This window comes from Varanus komodoensis, unplaced genomic scaffold (assembly GCF_004798865.1).
Source record: "Varanus komodoensis strain SLA01 unplaced genomic scaffold, ASM479886v1 scaffold49, whole genome shotgun sequence".
Classification (NCBI taxonomy): domain Eukaryota; kingdom Metazoa; phylum Chordata; class Lepidosauria; order Squamata; family Varanidae; genus Varanus; species Varanus komodoensis.
In genome coordinates, this window is record NW_025336072.1 from 6,921,114 (window position 1) to 6,940,178 (window position 19,065).

The 19,065-nt window shown below is 43.1% G+C and overlaps 1 protein-coding gene across 3 annotated transcripts in view; it reads left to right on the top strand.

Moving 5' to 3' along the window:
• The window catches only part of GLRX3 (glutaredoxin 3), a 34,034-nt gene extending 19,520 nt beyond the window's left edge, over positions 1-14,514 (top strand). For 2 of the 3 annotated variants that reach the window (XM_044445628.1, XM_044445627.1), the window contains exons 5-11: positions 2,991-3,163; positions 3,651-3,712; positions 5,946-6,003; positions 6,745-6,797; positions 7,910-7,949; positions 8,032-8,124; positions 14,246-14,514. In XM_044445628.1, the coding sequence (XP_044301563.1) occupies positions 2,991-3,163; positions 3,651-3,712; positions 5,946-6,003; positions 6,745-6,797; positions 7,910-7,949; positions 8,032-8,124; positions 14,246-14,296 (530 nt within the window). In that variant the 3' untranslated portion in view covers positions 14,297-14,514. The remainder of the gene's footprint in view (positions 1-2,990; positions 3,164-3,650; positions 3,713-5,945; positions 6,004-6,744; positions 6,798-7,909; positions 7,950-8,031; positions 8,125-14,245) is intronic. The other variant, XR_006416224.1, reaches the window with a different exon arrangement.
• The last annotated feature ends 4,551 nt before the right edge of the window (positions 14,515-19,065 follow it).

Here is a 19,065-nt window from a genome sequence, read left to right on the forward strand (position 1 = left end):
GACTTCAAGAGGGCCAACTTTGGCCAACTGAAGGCCAGACTGGGAAAGTCTCCTGAGATAAGTGACTGGAAGGTAAGCGAGTTGAGGAGGGGTGGATAGCACGCAAAAGGGAGGTTTTGGAGGTGCAAACCTTGACGATACCTCTAGTCAGTAAGGTGGGGAGGCAGAGGAGAGTGCCGCCATGGATGCAAAAGGGGGTGGTTAAAGGGATTAGACGAAAGAGGAACCTCTGTAGGAAATGGGTACTGGGGGAAATAGACAAAAGGGTATACCGGGAGGAGGAGGCCCGTTGCAGAAGGATTCTTCGCAAGGCTAAGGCTGATTACAAGCTGAGACTTGCCAAGAATATCAAGAGCAATAAAAAGGGCTTCTTTCAGCATGTAAATAGGAAGAGGAAGGGGAGACAAGTGGTGGGACCACTAAATAAGGAGGAAGGAGATCCAGTGACTGATATGAGGGAACAGGCACAGATGCTAAATGACTATTTTGCCTCTGTGTTCTCCCCAACGCAGGACGGGGGATATCCGCATAGGAGATTAGATGAGGCTGCGGACTTCGGGGCACAGATTAGAGTCACCCCCCTTGAAGTCAAGGGGCTTCTCAGGGCATTGGACATTACAAAGGAGCCAGGCCCTGACGGGTTACACCTGAGAGTACTTAGAGAGTTGGGAGGGGTTCTCTCACGCCCGCTGGCCTCCATTTTTGAGACCTCGTGGAGAATGGGAGAAGTTCCAGAGGACTAGAGGGTGGCATCAGTGGTCCCAATTTTCAAAAAGGGTAGTAGAAAGGACATGGGGAATTATAGGCTGGTTAGCCTTATGTCCATTGTAGGAAAAACAATGGAAAGGCTCATAATAGAGAGAGATCTAGTGATGCTAGATAGGGAAGGGAGGCTGACAGTCACACAACACGGCTTCTGCAAAAACAGGTCCTGCCAGACAAACCTTGTGGAATTCTATGACAAGGTTTTGCGATGGCTAGATGGTGGGGATGCAGTGGATGTGGTATATCCGGATTTCAGCAAGGCCTTTGACAAAGTGCCCCATGATATCCTGGTGGAGAAACTGAGGAGTTTTGGGATACACCAAAGCACTGTCCGGTGGATTAGGGCATGGTTGACTGACCGAAAGCAGAAGGTAACCATTAACAGGGAATCATCGGGATGGCGGCCAGTGACAAGCGGGGTCCCCCAGGGCTCTGTCCTGGGGCCGATCCTGTTTAATCTTTTCATTAATGACATGGAAGAAGGGGTGAACAGTCTGCTGATTAAATTCGCAGACGACACTAAAACTGGAGCAGTGGCCACAACTGAGGAGCAGGTACTCCAGATCCAAAAGGATCTGGACAGACTATGGAAGTGGGCAGGAGACAACAGGATGGCGTTCAATGTAGATAAGTGCAAGGTCTTGCACTTGGGGCATAGGAATAGCTGTCATAAGTACAGGTCAGGTGATAAGTGGCTGGAGAGCAGCACTTGTGAAAGGGACCTCGGGGTACTGGTTGACTGCAGGCTAAACATGAGTCAGCAGTGTGATGCGTGGTCAAGAGGGCGAATGCCACCCTTGGTTGCATAGCCAGAAGTGTGGCTTCTAGATCAAGAGAGGTATTACTACCACTCTACACGACTCTGGTGCGCCCGCAATTGGAGCATTGTGTTCAGTTTTGGGCCCCTCATTACAGAAAGGATATAGCCAGGTTGGAGTCAGTGCAGCGTAGGGCCACAAGGTTGGTGGCCGGTTTGCAGGGGATGCCATATGAGGTGAGACTGAGGGAACTGGGTCTCTTCAGTCTGGAGGAGACTCAGAGGGGATATGTTGGTGACATACAGGTATGTGAGGGGATGTCTCATGGAGATGGGTAGAGACCTGTTCTCCCCTGCAGAGGAAGGCAGGACACGCTCCAATGAGCAAAGCTCAGGGAGCCAAGGTTCCATTTGGATGCCAGGAAGCACTTCCTGACAGTCAGGGCCCCGAGGGTGTGGAATGGGCTTCCACGAGAGGTTGTTGAGGCCCCATTGGTGTGGGTGTTCAAGGATAGGCTGGACGTCCACCTGGTGGGCATGTCATGAGCGGAGCTGGCTGGTGCTGGAGGTCAGACTAGATGGCCCGGGAGGCCCCTTCTGACTCGCTCTGTTTTTATGTTTGTATGTCATCTGAATTAAATTCACCCATTCCTGTCCATTTTAGTTCACTGATGCCTAAAATGTTGATGTTCAGTCTTGTCATCTCTTGTTTGACCATGTCCAACTTTACCTGGATTCATAAATCTTACATTCCAGGTTTCTATGCAATATTATTCTTTACAGCATTGGACTTCCCTTTCACCACCAGATACATCCACAACTGAGTGTCCTGTCATCTTTGATCTAATCACTTCACTCTTCGTGGTGCTGCTAGTACTAGCCCTCTGCTCTTCCCCAGTAGCACTTCGGACACCTTCTGACCTGAGGGGCACATCTTCTGGCGTCATCTCTCTTAGCCTTTTGATACTGTCTATGAGATTTCCATGGCAAGGATACTAGAGTGGGTTGCCATTTCCTTCTCCAGTGAATCACCTTTTGTCAGGGGTCTCTCTGCTATGACCTGTCCATCTCAGGTGCTCCTGCATGGCATAACTTATAGCTTCATTGTGCTGCTCAAGCGCCTTCGCCATGGCAAGGCAGTGATCCATGAAGGGGTACTAAGTGATAGATACAACCAAAGTTTGTGCATATGAAGCTGGGAGCAAGTGCCTTTCCCTTTCCTCCTTTTCCTTTCTTCCCTCACATGCTGCATAATAACAAATCCTAGTTTATTAGACTGTCTTGTTTTACACAAAGTAGGCTCTGTACTTATTTCTAGCTTGTATAACTTGGACATGCTTAATCTTTGGGGGATTGTTTGCAGCACATTAATATAAGCTGCAATGTACACACTGGACTACTGCCTTGTTGAAAAGTAGATACAGCCTAATTAAAGAGTGGTTTTTTTTTCTTTCCTCCCTTTGTACAGGCTTCAGCAAACAAATAGTGGAAATCCTTAACAAGCATAATGTTGTGTTTAGCAGCTTTGATATATTTTCTGATGAAGAAGTCCGCCAGGGACTGAAAACTTATTCCAACTGGCCTACTTATCCACAGTTATATGTGGCCGGAGAACTTATAGGTGGACTGGATATTGTCAAGGTCAGAAAATGCAACCTTCTGTTCATCTGTTCATCTTTTTTGGTTTATTTTCAAGAGTTTACACGCAGTCCTGAGGTTACAAATGAGTTTTGCTTCTGAGAAAACAGAAATTTGTCTTTAAGTCAAATTTGTATGTAAGTTGAATCATGTATAGTTGGTCCTCCACATTCCTGGAGGTTAGGGGTGCCGGACCCCCATGAAAATGGATAAAAAGAAAATTAAGACCACCCCTTTACCCAAACTCACCAGTGCCACCTCTTTGCAGCAAGGAAATGTTGGAGGGATTTACCTCTTTAGAGGCCTCCCTCTCTACCCTTTTTGTTTCCTTTTTCTCTATCCTAATGATGATTTTCTGCAGTAAATTTTAGAGATTAATAGGCTTTATGGTAGCTTGTTCATAAGTATGAGTTGTTTGTAACTCGGACATTCATAACTTGGGGACAACCTGTACTTTTCTTATGAACTGAGAACTTATGAACATTTTCAGGAACTTGAGGCTTCTGGAGAACTGGATACAATTTGCCCCAAGGTACACAAATTAGAGGACAGGTATGATGCATATTACCTTCTATTGTTTCTTTTATCATGAGGAGAAATGGCATGCATTCCATTACCAAATTACATTTATTCCTTCAGAATTAAAGTTATTGCTGTTTTGGAATTTCAATGATTTTGTGAAAGGCAGCCAGCTGCTCCAGATCAGCTGGTCAGATACCATAACCCCTGGCCACTGACCAGTGGTAATTGATATTCATAATAATCTGAAAGGCTATAGGTCGTTCACCCCTGTACTAGATTGTAGGGGTCAACATATATCTGGTTACGCTTATAGGCTCAGACATTCCAGATGTATATATTCTATATATTGTTAAAACTTACTACCCCACCTTTGGTTTTATGTTCCCTGAAGGTGTCATATAATTGAACAAAAATGGAAAACAAATTTTATTACTAAATGAAAAATTACAAGAGCTCTTCATTACATAGTAGACAGCATCATAAAGAACATTTTAAAAGTATGGGGAAATAAATAGGTCTTAGCTTGGTGCTCAGGCATTTGCATTCTGGTAGAATATGTAAAGAGATCAAGTATCACAACCATCAAATCCTTTTCCTCTAATTTTTTTCTGGTTTCCACCTTGTGGAGCTTTCTAACCTTTGAAAAACAGCTTACTTTTGGGACATCCAGACAAAGATTGGCTAGTCTGGTTTCTGATTACTTTGTACATGCTTTGTACATCAGGGAACTCCTCACTCTGATGGGCCCAGGTGTTCATTGTTTTACTTGGCATTATTTTATGAAGCATTTTTGTATGAGTAATACTTACAGATCACTTAACATAATACATTCCTAAGCAGTATTTTAAATAACATTTAAAATAATCTATTAAAATAATTCTAATTACAATAGACCTAACAACACAATCCTTTCCATCTTTACTCAGAAGTAAGCCCCATTGTATTCAATAGGAATTACAGGAAAGTGCATAGAATTTTAGACACAATGACTGAATTATAAGACAAAAACGCATTTGAGAATACTTAGTTAATGGCTCTTTCTTTGTATGTAAACGGTACCTGCAAAGAAAGTGCAAGGGTGAATACACTAAATCCACCTCTTCCTTGTTCTTTTTACCCTCTACATATGGAGACTGTCTTCAGAGGAAAGTTTTCTCTGTGGAGGCTTTGCGGAGATCTTAGAACCCCACTTTTCTAAAAATTCTGGGAAGTAATTCTCCTGTGAAGACAGTCCTTCTCCACATGTCATGTATTCCAAGAATGGAGGGATGTATTCTTCTCATCCTCCCGTTCATTAGGAGAATGGTTAACTTGGGATAACGTCAGAACTTTCGTGGCCTCAGCTAAACAATATATGCTTAAATAAAGTCAAAATCAGTATGCTCAAGCATGTATCTGTGTTGGATTGTATTCTTCTTTCCAAAGAAATTTTATGAGTTGTGAGATAGAGACATATTCATGATAAACCAAAGCTGATGGGGGAAGAGCTTACAGTTTCTACTGTAAAGTGTCAACACAGCAGCTATATCTCTCACTGGTGAGACATTAAGATTTTGTCTGGTGCACCTGCAGCTGGAGTATTGTGTTCAGTTCTGGGCACCTCAGTAGAAGAGGGATATAGCATGATTGGAATCAGTGCAGCGAAGGGCCACTAGGATGGTGGCTGGTTTGCAGGGGAAGCTGTATGAAGAGACTGAGGGAGCTGGGTCTTTTCAGGCTTGAGAGGAGGAGACTCAGAGGGGACCTGTTAGCAACATACAGGTACATGAAGGGGTGCTATGCAGATGTGGGTCATGACCTCTTTCCCCCTGCAGTAGATTTAGGGTAGATGCCCGTAAGTACTTCCTGAAGGTTAGGACTCCTAGGGTATGGAATGGGCTTCAACAGGAGGTGGTTGAAGCCCCAACGGTGAGGATGTTTAAGGATAGGCTGGACATGCACATTGTAGGCATGTCATGAGTGGAGCTGGCTAGAGCTGGGGGTCAGACTAGATGGCCCAGGAGGCCCCTTCTGACTCACTCTGTTTCTATGTTTCTGTGTATGTTGGCTTTTAGAGTTTTGGCAATGTAATACAATATTTAGAGTTTTACTGAAGGGATTTTCTTTAATTTTTGAAAGCAGTATCAATGTTAGGGAGGGAAGAGGTATACACTTTTAAGTTTTCTGTAGTACTTCACAGAAATGGCTAAAAATCTCCTTTTGGCTCCTAATTCTTTTATTAAGAGTGCTCTGCTTGATCAGTATTTTCCCTCTGCTGCTCTAGACTCAAAGACCTGATAAACAAAGCTTCTGTGATGCTATTTATGAAGGGAAATAAGCAGGTAAGCTGCTTGAAAATGCTTTGCTAATTACTTAGACTTCTTATAACAAAGTGAAAGATAAATCCTTGATTTAATATTTATTTAGTTAAAATATTTATATACCATGGTTCAGTGGTGTGTTCAGGGGGGCAAGTGTGAGCTGCCCCCAGGCTTTGTTGCGATGGGGGCGGCATAGAAATGTTTTAAATAAATAAATAAATAAATAAATAAATAAGTGTGGGGAAAGGTCTGTTTAAATCAGACTTTGTATGTGGTCTGGCAGCCTCTTCTGTAATTGTGAGTGCAAGAATAAGCGCAGCTATGATTGCACAAAATGGCTCATATCCTGCTGTTGAAAAAGTTCTTAAGCACATGAAGACAAATGAAGTGTAGTTTACAAGGAGTTCCTCAGGCAGGGCTGGGAACCTGGGGTCTTCCAGATGTTGGCATATGTTTTCAGTAATCCCCAATCACTGGTCATGCTGCTCAGGGATGGTGAGATTTGTAGTCCAAACAGGAGGGCCTGAGGTTCCCCACCCCTGCTGACTTTTGGATGGCCTGGTCTCATTTTTCAATGGTCTTCTCCAAGTTAATTGGACATCACATCTGGAGGGCACTAGGTTTGTGTAAGGAAAACCTGAATATCCAAAGATTCTGTTCATAGGTTATAAATATATATTTGCAATTAATATATACCTCTATTTGGAAATTGCTATAATATTTATGTAATATACTAGAGTCGTGTTTTTTTTTCCCTTGTAGATGGCAAAGTGTGGGTTCAGCAAGCAAATTCTAGAAATTCTAAACAATACCAGGTATGCAAGTATTCTTTCTTAAACATACCCTTCTTCAAATATTTGTGCTAGTTGTGCTTCTAATTTAAGAAACCTGGTTTCTGCTTTTCAGTCTTCAGAGTATTTGGGTCTCCCATTTCCCATTTCCCCCTATTGCTTTCCCTTACTACTGTTTACCCTCCAGGTTGCTTTCATCTGCAGGGTTTTATGCTACTGGCCCTAATTACAAGACCTCATACATAATGGACAGCTGCTTCCATGTGATTGCATATTTGCATCATGATATATAAAGTCAGTGTTGATCCCACGGTAAGCCGACAGAGAAAGCGGTAGACACCACCTTCACTGAATCAGACACTTTTTCCAGCAACCCCTTGTTTGATTACTAAGACTTAGTTCACATTGTTGGTAATGAAATTGCAGTCTATGTTCTGGCACCCACTGTCTTCTGCTAAGTTAAATAATACAGGGATATTCCACCCCCGAGTTTGTTCTGACATCCAAGACCTGCAATTGGAGGCTGCTGTAGAAAGAGCAACCCAAATGTGTAACCATGATTCATTCTGGGTTTTTCTCCTATTGCAGTTTCCCATTCCAGGTTGGGATGTCACAGTACATAGAGATGTAGTATCCCTGGCTTGTAAAATGAGAGTGGTCATGAGCCAGTATGCTTGCTTGCTTCCATTTTTGAATGACTACTGAAGAACATGTGCTGAAGAACAAGCTGCATCAACAGCAAAAGTTTCATATAGCTCATTCCTCCAATAGAATATAGGGCAGCGGTCTTCTCCATGCCCCAAACCCCAAAGGATCATTATAGTAAAACTGTTTTAAAAATATATGCATATTTAAATCTGTGTTTTAAAATATATTTAGACATATTAATTGGTTTGTATAGATTGCTCTTTTGTCTAAGAAAAGCTCTTCAGTTTGTTCATTTTCCTCTTTCTTAGGATATTTCAACAATATATTCAATCTTATGTAACAATCTTATCATAAGATAACTTATCTTTAACTTTTTTGCTGTTTTTAGATTCAGTCTCTGAACTGACTTCATAGCTAAAAAGTAACAGAAATAAGTGGCTGAAACTTTGTAGCCTGGATAATAAAACATAGCTTTTTTCTGTTTCTAGTATTGATTATGAAACTTTTGATATATTGGAGGATGAAGAGGTATGTTGCTTATGTGCTCTTCTTATATTAACCAATTTTGAAATCCATTGTGTACCACATTAACCAGGACTATTCTCCTTAGGTGCGACAAGGATTAAAAAAGTATTCAAACTGGCCAACCTACCCACAGTTGTATGTCAAAGGTGAACTCATTGGAGGCCTGGATATTGTTAAGGTAACAAAAGAATTGTAGTTGAAAAGTATGTACTGAGTTTATACTTTGGTTTTCTTACTAATTTTTTATTCTTCAAAGTGTTGGTAATCATCTTTCAAAGCCTTAAGTAGCTCTGGACACCTGAGGGACCATTTCTTCCTATACCAGACTGTCTGCTCCTTAAGATTCACTGGGGACGCTTTTCTTTGAGTCTCTCCTGTACCAAAACACAATGGGTCAGACTGACAGATTATGACCAGATTAGAGAATGCCCCATCCCATGAGATTGCTTGGCTTTCCCTTGCATTGTTTTTTCCCAATAATGAAAAAATGTTTTTTTTATGGCAAGCATTTGACCTGCTAGGCTGATGACTTTTATGGATCTCTCCTTTTCATTTTTTTATCTGCTGATAATATGAACATTTTTAAGTGTTAATGCTATTTTATTTTAATGCTAATTGTTGCAAGCTGCCCTGAGCAATGTTTACACACTGGAAGGATGACTCTTAGGTATTCCTACTTACATATAGTTTGATCTCCTTGTGCGTTACTTATGATTCGTAAAACAGTGAATTTTCCTTATTGTCCCAAACACTAGCTTCTGTTCTCTTAATTCAGGCAATGAAATTGGTGTAATTGTGTGTGAGAATTTTAGAATATTAGTAACTTTTTCCTTTTATTATAACCCCCCATTTTTTATCTGAAATTGACTTAGTTGGGCTTTCCTGTGACTTTGTCATTAGCTTAATATACTGGTGCAAGGAGCTTCAAGTCTCCAGTGGGCAACTGTATTGCCTGCTAATGTAGCACTGAAATGTATCTTCTTGACAGCAGTCAGTTGGCTTTCTGTGAGAATCATTTTCCCCAGTGGGTGCATTTACAGCTTTCATTTGGGTCTTACTTTTTGTTCTTGACATTGCCTTTTCTCGGATAAGGTGATGACATTTTGCCTAGCAAACTGTCTCACTCCTGAAGAAAGGTAAGGTTTTATTGTGTACTGTTTTTCAAAAGGCCCCAAAGCAACAAAAATAGATCTGCATTTGTTACTGCATCTTTTGATATTTGTGTGTGTGCTCACATAATAGAACAAGCACCGGCTTCTCAACCAAATACTCTTGAGCCTCTTCTTGTCTTGAATGTTTTATAGCCAGTACCATAGGCATTTTAACTCCTGGGAAGACAGAATCAATAAATCTCATTAAGTTTTAAAAATAAGTTGATGTTGCTTAGCTCCTGTACCCACCCCCCCTTTTAGCAAAAGATGTTTAGCACAGTACTGTATTCAGATGCTGCTTTTAGTTTATGACCTATATAGTTTTAAAGGTTGGAAAAATTAATATTTTTGGTGCACACAAATGTTTCTCCTATTCAATTTGCTTTTTGAGAGTTGAGAAATTTATTTTAGAGGACAAATTGTGTTTGCACTTTAGTTATTGTTGAACATTTGGCGACATCAAGCAACCTCTTTTCCTTTGTTACTCTTAATAAGAAAAAGAATGCTCCATATATCTATTTAGTCTTTGCTTTCTTGGTCTCTGCATCATACACATGGGCTCTCTGCCTGCATGGGGCCTGTTGTCAGGAAGATTTCCTAGCTAAGTGTTCTGGCAGGACTCCCACCCTTTCCCCCTGAAGTATATAAAAGAGGGGCTCCTGCCATTTTTCCCAGTTCATTTCTGTCCACCATTTGGGTGCCTCAGGTTTGTTCATTTCCTTCTTTCCCTATTTTCTCACAGTTTTACTTCTTAAACCCTGTCTCCTTAATTAATTACTTGATATTTTCTCCAACCTATATCCATCTCTATATATATATATTTAAATCTTTCTATTGTCTCCCTCAGTAATCTATTTCTTCACTAGTGTCCCCCCATCCCCATCCCCCCGCTTTCTCAACTCAATGACACTCATGGCAGTGTTTTGGAAATGTATATGTTGTGGCACAAAAATGCCCTCAACCAATGGACACTCAATCTTTCTCTTCTGCTTGGGTGAAGACCACAAAGTAGCTACTTGTCTGCAACGCCAAGCCTTCACCAGGCAGGCTAGAAAGAACCCAGCTGGCTGCCTAAAGCACAAAATGTGGACCCATGCACTTGCATCAGTCAATATAGTAACCTCGGTTTTATCAGAATTCCCCTCTACCTCTGGGACAACTCTGATGTCTCTCCCACCATCAGCAGCTCCTGGGGTCCCACCAGCTGTATTACTCAAGCTGGGGCACTCAATGGTCGAAGATAGGCCCAAAAGGAGCCTCAAAATGGCAGCTAAAAGTGGTGACAAAACAGCGACTAAGACTGCAAAGGAAAAGTTGAAGAAATGGGCTCAACACCATTTATCATCTGAAACGAACCATTTGCCTGTTCCAACACCAGTCTTACCAATAGAAGCTAGGCTCTTTGGTTACTGTGCTGCATCCACCATCAGGCTTGATGCTGTGAGTAGAGCAGAAAACCTCTCTGTCCCTCTCAAAGGCGAGATACGGGAATCTCCGCCTCAACACTGTTAATCCCACCACCACTCTTGCCTCCAAGACCAGTTTGTGAACCAGTTCCTAGCCGCTTATATGAACCAATCTCTTCAGCTCCTTCCTCAGCCTCCAGTCAATGCCCAGAGGAACCATCTCAATCTCCTATTAATGTCTGGGGAAGAAAACCCCAGTGGATGCCTCAGTCACTAGCTGTTCTTTATGGATATATCCATGGAAACTGAAACCAAGGGATCCAGGATACTTACACTGGAATACTTCCACCTATATTCCAGAGGACTCATGGGCTACTGTTCCATTAGTTCATATGCCAGCACTGTCACAACATCCAAGGACACTGATTCCTGCCAGCCAGCCATTCATCTCAGCCCTTCAACTTCCACCTTCTTGCCAGTCAGCATTAGCTTGCTCTCCATTCTTGCCATCAGGTTGCTCCTCCTTGTCTACCACTGATGATTATGCCTTGCACTCTGACCAGTTGCTCTATGATGAACCAGTTTCTACATCCCTGGAGGATTTTATCATAACACAATTTCCGAGATACCCCTCCAAGGACTTGGGAAGGTTCTCTGAGCAGGTCCTCTGGACAGCAATGTCACTTGGTTTGGAAAGCCAGCAGTTAACCAAACCACCAATCAATCCAATATACAATGGTGTCTGGATGGAGGACATTGTTTTGGTGGTCATTCCATTTGTTCCAACTCTCCTAAATGCCATGAAAGAACCTTGAAAGGCCCAAGAAAGAACCTCTCATACAGCAACCTCAAGATGTTCCCTCTTGCATCCAGCAGTCCACAAAGAAATGGTTGGATGCTGAGAAGCAACCTTACTGACTGCTAAGCTGAACCAGTCTCTTATCATCAACTATTTGGTTTGATGGCCATCTTAAAACTTTCCTTTCCAACAGGAAGCCGTAACATTGGATAGGTGGGTTCTTTCCATCATAGAATTTGGATACCACATAGAATTTGCAAGCCTCCCACCACTCCAGCCTCAGCCATCCTAACAAATGAGGTAGCAATAGTTGGAGCAAAGGGAGCACTCTGACCCATTTCACCATCCAATCTCTGACATGGTTTCTACTCCTGTTACTTTACCATTCTGAAAAAGGATGGTGGCCTCCATCCCATCCTGGACCTAAGGAGCATGAACTTCTACATCTCTCATAAGAAGTTCTGCATGGTCTCTTTGGACCAGTCTCAAGGGGACTGGTTTGGCTTTATTTACGGGATGCATATTTTCTTGTCTATATACAGCTAGATTATAGACATTTCCGTCAATTCTGTATTGGCCCTGGAGCCTTCAAATTCTGCAAGCTCCCCTTTGGCCTATCCACAGCCCCTCAGGTGATCACAAATGCATGGTAGTAGTCCGTGCACATCGTTGAGTTTAAGGGAAATGAATATTCCTGTATCTGGATAACTAGCTCTTGACTGTCCCATCCTTGGAGGACTTGGTAGTTTCTATCCACACTACTTGCTATCTGTTGGAGACACTAGGACTCTACATTAATGAGGAAACGTCTACTCTTTCCTTCTATTTTTGATCCTTTACATTGGTGCCAGGGTGGACTCTGTGGATGCCTGAGCATACATAATTACTCAAGAGTGAACAGCAACTGTAACCATGTTGGTCCTACACCTCCATCTAGAGCACAGGACTACTGTGCAGCAAGTACAGCTACTTCTAGGACTGATGGCTTCAGTGATATTGGTCATAAAGTTCACACACCTGCGAATGTGACCTCTTCAGTTACGATTCTTACATACCTACTATCCTTGAAGACACTCCATTCAGAAGCACTTGATATTCCCTTGTTCTCTACAAACAAGCCTCATCTGGTCAACTATAGGCAACATCCTCTCCAATGGAATTGCCTTTACACCCAAGAGCCAGAGCTAACTGTAACTACATCCCTATGGAGATGGAGAATACACTGTGCCAGCAAGAAAACACATGGACTATGGAATGGGCAGGAACGCAGCAGTCATATCAACTTACTAGAAATTCTTGTGTTGCAAAAAGCACTACTGTCCTCCTAACAGCTTCTCAAGAATGAGCACATTCAGATAGCTTCAGACAACACTGTGGTGGTCTATTTAAACAAGCAGGGTGGAACATGATCCATCTCCCTAACCTGCCTCACACTAGAGATTTGGAGCTGATGTTTGGAAAGGAACACCACCATTGTAGTAGTCCACTTAGCTGAGATTTACAACAGGACAGCTGACAGCCTGAGCAGAAGGCCAGATGGGACCTTTGTTGGTTTATATTTCCATTTATATGTCACCTACTACCCAAAGGCCTCAAGGTGGCTCACAATAAAAGGTATAAATATATTAGTAAATTAATAAGCCAAAATCAAAAATATAAATCCTTATAATAACATAATAAGACAGTGAATGGGATGACAGGATTAATTTAATTAATGGGATGACAGGATCAATTATTTAAAAAGTCATTTAAAAGGAATGTTTCTGCCTGGCACTGAAAAAATAATAGAGACTGTGCCAGCCATCCTGTCCCTAGGGCAGGAAACAGGCACCAAGAAGGCCCTTCTTTTACTTGCCATTCCCCTCATCTTTTTGAGGGATAGCACTTGCAGAAGGGCCTCCTGTCCTGATCTTAAGGGATTAGCAGGCTTATATGGGAGGAAGCAGTCCTTTAGGTAGCCAGGTCCTAAGCCTTTTAGGACTTTATATGTCATAGCAAGCACCCTGAATTGGGCCCAGGCAGCAACTGGTACCCAGTGCAATTCTTTCAGCATTGGAGTGATGTATGTCCTAAAAGGCTACTGATTACCATTTTTGCTGCTCTGTTTTGTGCTAGTTGCAATTTCCAAACCATCTTCATGGGCAGCCACACATACAGCATGTTGCAGTAATCTATCCTGGATGTTACCATGGCACAGGTGACTGTTTTCAGGCTTATCCGGGTAGGGGTATAGTTGGTAGATCTGACATAGTTGTAAGAAGGCACCCCTGGTCATCGAGTGCACCTGTGCTTCCAAGGACAGTAGTGGATCCAAGAGACCCCCAAACTATGAACCCTTTTCCTGAGGCGGAGTGTGACCCCATCAAGGACAGGGAAATGTCCTTCCATCCTGTCGGGCTGACTCTACCAGCAGCAACTCTGTTTGGTCTGGATTAAGTTTCAGTTTATTGACTCTTATGGAGTCTATTATTGAGTCTAGGTGTTGGTTTAGGACAGCCTCACCTGGATTAGATGAAAATGAGAGGTAGGTACTGCAGGGGGGAAGGGGTGGTGCCAGGTGAAAACTTGTTCTCCTGGGCATTTTAAGAGCAATTTTTCTTTTTGGTTTAATTTTGCACTGTGTTTTTTGTTTAAATATGTATACTGTACTTTTAATGTATTAAACACTGCCTGGAGAGGGTTGTTGTTCAGCTGAAAATATCAGGGAACAAACAGGATATCTAGTTGTAGGATTGCCAAGCTCAGGCATGCCAGACTTCTAGAACAAATTGAAGCTTTAATTTCTATTTCCATCCTCTTGGTAGATGTACAGTAAAACAGCTGAATGAAAAACAACAAAACACTGTTGAATATGGACTTTATCTAGCAGAAATGTTGAATGACTTGCTACAGATTTCTTATGACATCAGTTTCTAAATGTTTTCTTCCTCTCTCTATTTCCAGGAATTGAAAGAAAATGGTGAGTTGTCAGCAATCCTGCAAGGAGAAAATTAATGCAAATGAACATATTAATGAAGATACTACTAATAAAAAAGATTGTTTAATGCACTAGAATTCTTGATGACTTGTCCTTGAGGGAAGTAGACTGCCATTTCTGACTTTCTCTTCATACTTCACAAGGCCATGCTAAAGGTCTGTAGAAATGTCAGCTTTTGCCCAAAAGTAAGGTTGGAAGCATCCAAAAAATGAATTAAAGTTGGAATTCAAAAATGTGTGTGTAGTCTTCCTGTGTTTACTCCTTCCACATAAGAATGTTAACTTGTCCTAAATGCTTGGACAACTAGTCTTTCAGTCACCACAAAGACTTGTGTCATCTCCAGTAGTTCTCACCCAGTACCTTGGCTATACTGGGATGTGCTTTGTATAGTGACAAGCTCCAGTAAGGTTGAAAGATGATGTGGTCAAGCAGCATGCCAGTAGAATTCAACAGGTCAGATTCAAGAATGAGAATGTCAGCTGACCGTAAGTGATGAAGAACATAAGCCTGTACAGCTGCTTAGATGATGCTCCAGCTCCAGCCTTGAGAAAGCATTCTGAATTTGGTGCACCATCCTTCTGCCCCTGCAGATAGTGTGGCAATTTGCATAACTTGTGGTTCTTTCTGTGTCAGATGTGGCTCCAAAGTTGCAAGCATGCCTTTGGAGCTGGTGCTGGAGAGGGAAGAATACAAGGAATCCTAGTTAATCCTCAAGCCCTTCCTCCTCACAAGCAGGCTAAAACACTTTGTGCTTCTACTGGATGCCTGTAATCCTTCATGTTTGTGGGTTGCAAGCAGCCGTATTGAATGGCACCCTTTTAAGCCCTGCGGCCTGGTCCACTTCAGATTCAAGGATACTTGGGAAGAAATGAAACCACTCATGTCAAATATGTTATTGAATGATGAATGTTATTTATTAAATACAGTGATATTTGCAGAATATGAGCAAGCAAAAGCAAGTTTATATTCTCTCTGTGTGTAGCTGTGTTGGTTCCCTGGAAAGAAAAAGAAAAAAAAAAAACGAGTGCTCCATAGGCCTTCAATTACCTGGACAAGTAACAGAGTAACACATCAGTTCTCCCCAAGCAGAGTGTTAGTGGTGGTGTTGGTAAGACAATGCCTTTTGCCATTGATTTTATAAAGTTGTTCTAGTGTTTCAGAGGCTGTAAGTGCACACAAGGTCTAACCCCACTTTTTAGGAGATTAGGAGACACAGCTGCTTTAGTAAAGCAATTTTATACTTGCAGGCAATTATCACTGATGTTTCTTCTAAGCTGAAGGCCTTGTAATGGCTCCAAAAAACTATCCAATTTGTTGGTCATTGGGATATTCTATTTCCCGTTGTGAACTGTAATAAGCTCCTTGCTATTCTTCCAGTAGAGCCCATACAATATTAACAAATTTGGTTATCTGTCTGCCCCAGCTGTTAGTGGAAGCTGCCTCTTATTGATATAAAATCCTGCATGTTCATGTGGAAATATTCTGAGCCTTCTGGTTGGAATACTAGGTACTAATAAAGATTAAAGGAGTTGCCAAATAGATAGCTAAAACAATTACAAATAAATGAACTAAGAGTATTTCCTCTATTACTGAATGTAAGTGGTACGTACTGACAAATTGAGCTAATATGGATCAGTTGCAAAAAATGAGGTAAAGTATTGGCATGGTTGAGATGAACTCCAAAGTTTGCAGTAGTGAAAATGCATAAGGGACACCTGCTCTCCAAAGAAATGGAAAAGCAGGGAGAGGGGAATAGAATGGGATATTCTGGAGGATGGCATGATTGGGTAGATTCTTAACTAATGATAAATAGGCTTTACCTGTCATAGGAACTCTTATCAGTGTGCTTCATTATCTTCCCCTTTCTTCTACTCTAACAAACCTTTCCCAACATAATCCCTCAAATTCATTCAAGCATATTCCAACTTTCTTCAGCACTCCATGTATTTGTCCAGATCCCATGAAGGGTAGCAAGCATGGCTTAAATGAGAGGAAAGTTAATTCCTGGAAGAGTAGACAATATTTTTATCCTTCATGCTTCTATATTTAGGCCAGACTAGGAGGAAATGACTGAGCCCAAGGTCCCCTTCAAATCACAGAGACATATTTCTTTAGGCCCCTACAAGTCTTGATGGTAGCAAGCTTGTTTGCAATATATGCTTGTTCAACAAATAACTTGGCTGATAGTACAGAATAGGGTGTTTCTGCCCCATCTGGAACAAATTGGAAGGAATAGTTGGGAATCATAGAATCAGAATAGTAGAGTTTAAAGGGGCCATGAGGACTATCAGGACCAGCATGTTGCAGTACACCATTTTACACTATCCCACTCAGATGACTGTCCAGTTTCAGCTTAAATGTGTTCTACTCTGTACCAGCAAGAAGAGATCTTGACCTTCCTCTTTCTGACAGCCTTTGTGGTACTTATAGAGTGATCTCATGTCTCCTCTCAGTCTTCTCAAGGCTGAACAAGCCCAGTTCTCAGTCTGTCCTCATAGCTCATTGTTCTTCGTCGTGGCCTCTGTGCATCACACATATGGGTGCTGCGCCTGCGCAGTGCCTAGGCCGGAAAGATTGAAAGCTAACAGTTTCGGCGGGAAAAACTCCCCTCCCCCTCCCCTCGGTAGTATATATAGTGCAGAGTGTCTGCCATTTTCTCCAGTCTTTTGTGGCCGCCGTTCGCTGTGCCTCGTGCCTGTTCGTCTCTCGCTTGACTCAGTATTGTTCATTACTTGCCGTTTATCTTCTTACTCTTATTCCAAGTTGTTATTCCCTCGTTCCAGTTTATATCTTCTTTTTCTCTTTACTTGTTCCTATAAAGAAAACAAAAAACCAAAAATATATTACTTTTCCCTCTTTCTATATTCTATTTCTTTTTCTGCGATGGCGCAGCGAGCGGCCTTCCGCAAATGTGCGGAATTGTGGGTCCAAAATGTCTCCGGCAGACCCACATGACTTGTGCCTCCTCTGCCTCGGTGAGGGGCACAGGACTGATAAATGCCGTCATTGCCTTGCTTTCACTAAGCAAGCGTGAAAGAATAGGGAGAACCGGCTGCGCAAACTCCTTTGGGATCAAGCGCTGATGCAATCCAATCAGCCTGCAGGAAAACCCGGGCCAGCGCATGCTCCATCTGCTAAGCACAAGGCCTCAGCCTCGTCCGAGCTGGTTCAACGCCCAGCCTCTTCCGCAGGCATGTCTGGGCAACGCCCTTCGCCCATGCCGCCTATGCCGCAGCCGCAACCATCCAATGGTGGAAATTCCCCCCCCAGGGGCTCAGTTACCTCTTTCCCCCCCTTGTAAACAATGGGAAAAGAGGAAGCACAGGGAATCAAATCACAGGGCTCACAAAAAGGCGAAGAAAGATAAGGCAGCAAAACCGTCTCGTAAGAGGCATTGGGATTCAGGTTTGACAGCCCCATCGATCCCGATGGCAGCTTCGGTACCAACACCATCGGTACCAATGCTTCAGGCAGTGATGCAGGTTACTCCTCTGGGGTCACCGATGCAATCTGCTCCTCAACAGGGCATGCCTATTCCACTGCCCAAAGAGCAGCATCGTGAGTCAATGTCCGATGGGGAGATTCAGGATTCTTCGAGGGCCCGGTCCCCGACTCCTATGCCTACAGCAAGAGCTAGAGACCGATCTCCATCACCACCACCTCGGACCCGGATGGACGAGAGGCAGGAAGAAGGATGGTTCTGACCCTACTATGACTACCCGAGGGGTTGGGAGGACTACCATTCTTTTGGATTTTGTCCTCACCCACGGGATCGTTCTTCACCCTCTGTTCATGAGGATCTGCTGTCTACTTCCCGGCATGTTGAACCTGACCGTCCCACTTCTCCAGGGACCTTCTCATCGGAACCATACCATCCCGGACCTGACTCAGGCTCGGATGCCGACTCTACCTCCCCAGACGGCATGATTGCATCTCAAGGCCCGCCTGAAGAACCCCACATTTCATTCGGAGAGCTTATGTCTAGACTTGTTTGGTCGCTCGAGATCGAGGCGCAACATCAGCCAGATCCGAGCACTGACAAGTTCTATGACATTGTTCGGGGAGAACAATCACCAGCAATCGTCTTGCCGCTTATTACAACTCTGTGGCAGGCGATGACGCAACCATGGGACTTGCCTTCTCAAACTCAACCTACGGTGAGAAGATACAAGTCCATGTATTGGGTCCGAGAGAGTGACATCCCCTTTCTGCTTCACCACCCTAAGCCAAACTCTGTGGTGGTCGAATCATCTCAGGGCAGGGAAGCTAGAGGCCATACCACCCCCAGAGATAAGGGTGCAAGATTGATACCCTGGCACGCAGGGTCTATGCGGCTGCAGGACTCGGGCTTCAGATGTCCAACTATGAAGCCACCCTCGCTAGGTATCAATTCTTTATTATGCAGAGGCTGAATAATATCATCACTCCCCTGCCTGAGCAACAAAGGGACCTTGCCAGAACCTTCATTAAAGAGGGGATGCAAGTCGCCATTCAACAATTAACCACAGTATGCCACCATGTGGATACGGACTTGAGAGCGCTTGTGGGGGCTGTCTCACTGAGAAGGCATGCCTGGTTGCAAAATTGCAACTTCCCCGATGAAATGAAGTGGCGAATAGAGGAAATGCCTTTTGACGGCTCCGGGCTTTTTCACTTCTGCACCGATCACAAGTTAAAGTCAATCCATGAATCCCGGATGATGGCCAGACGCATGGAACTGCCCGGACAGAACAAACGTAAGTGGTCATGGTCACGCCCATCCTACTGCTATCAGCCGCCGCAGCGA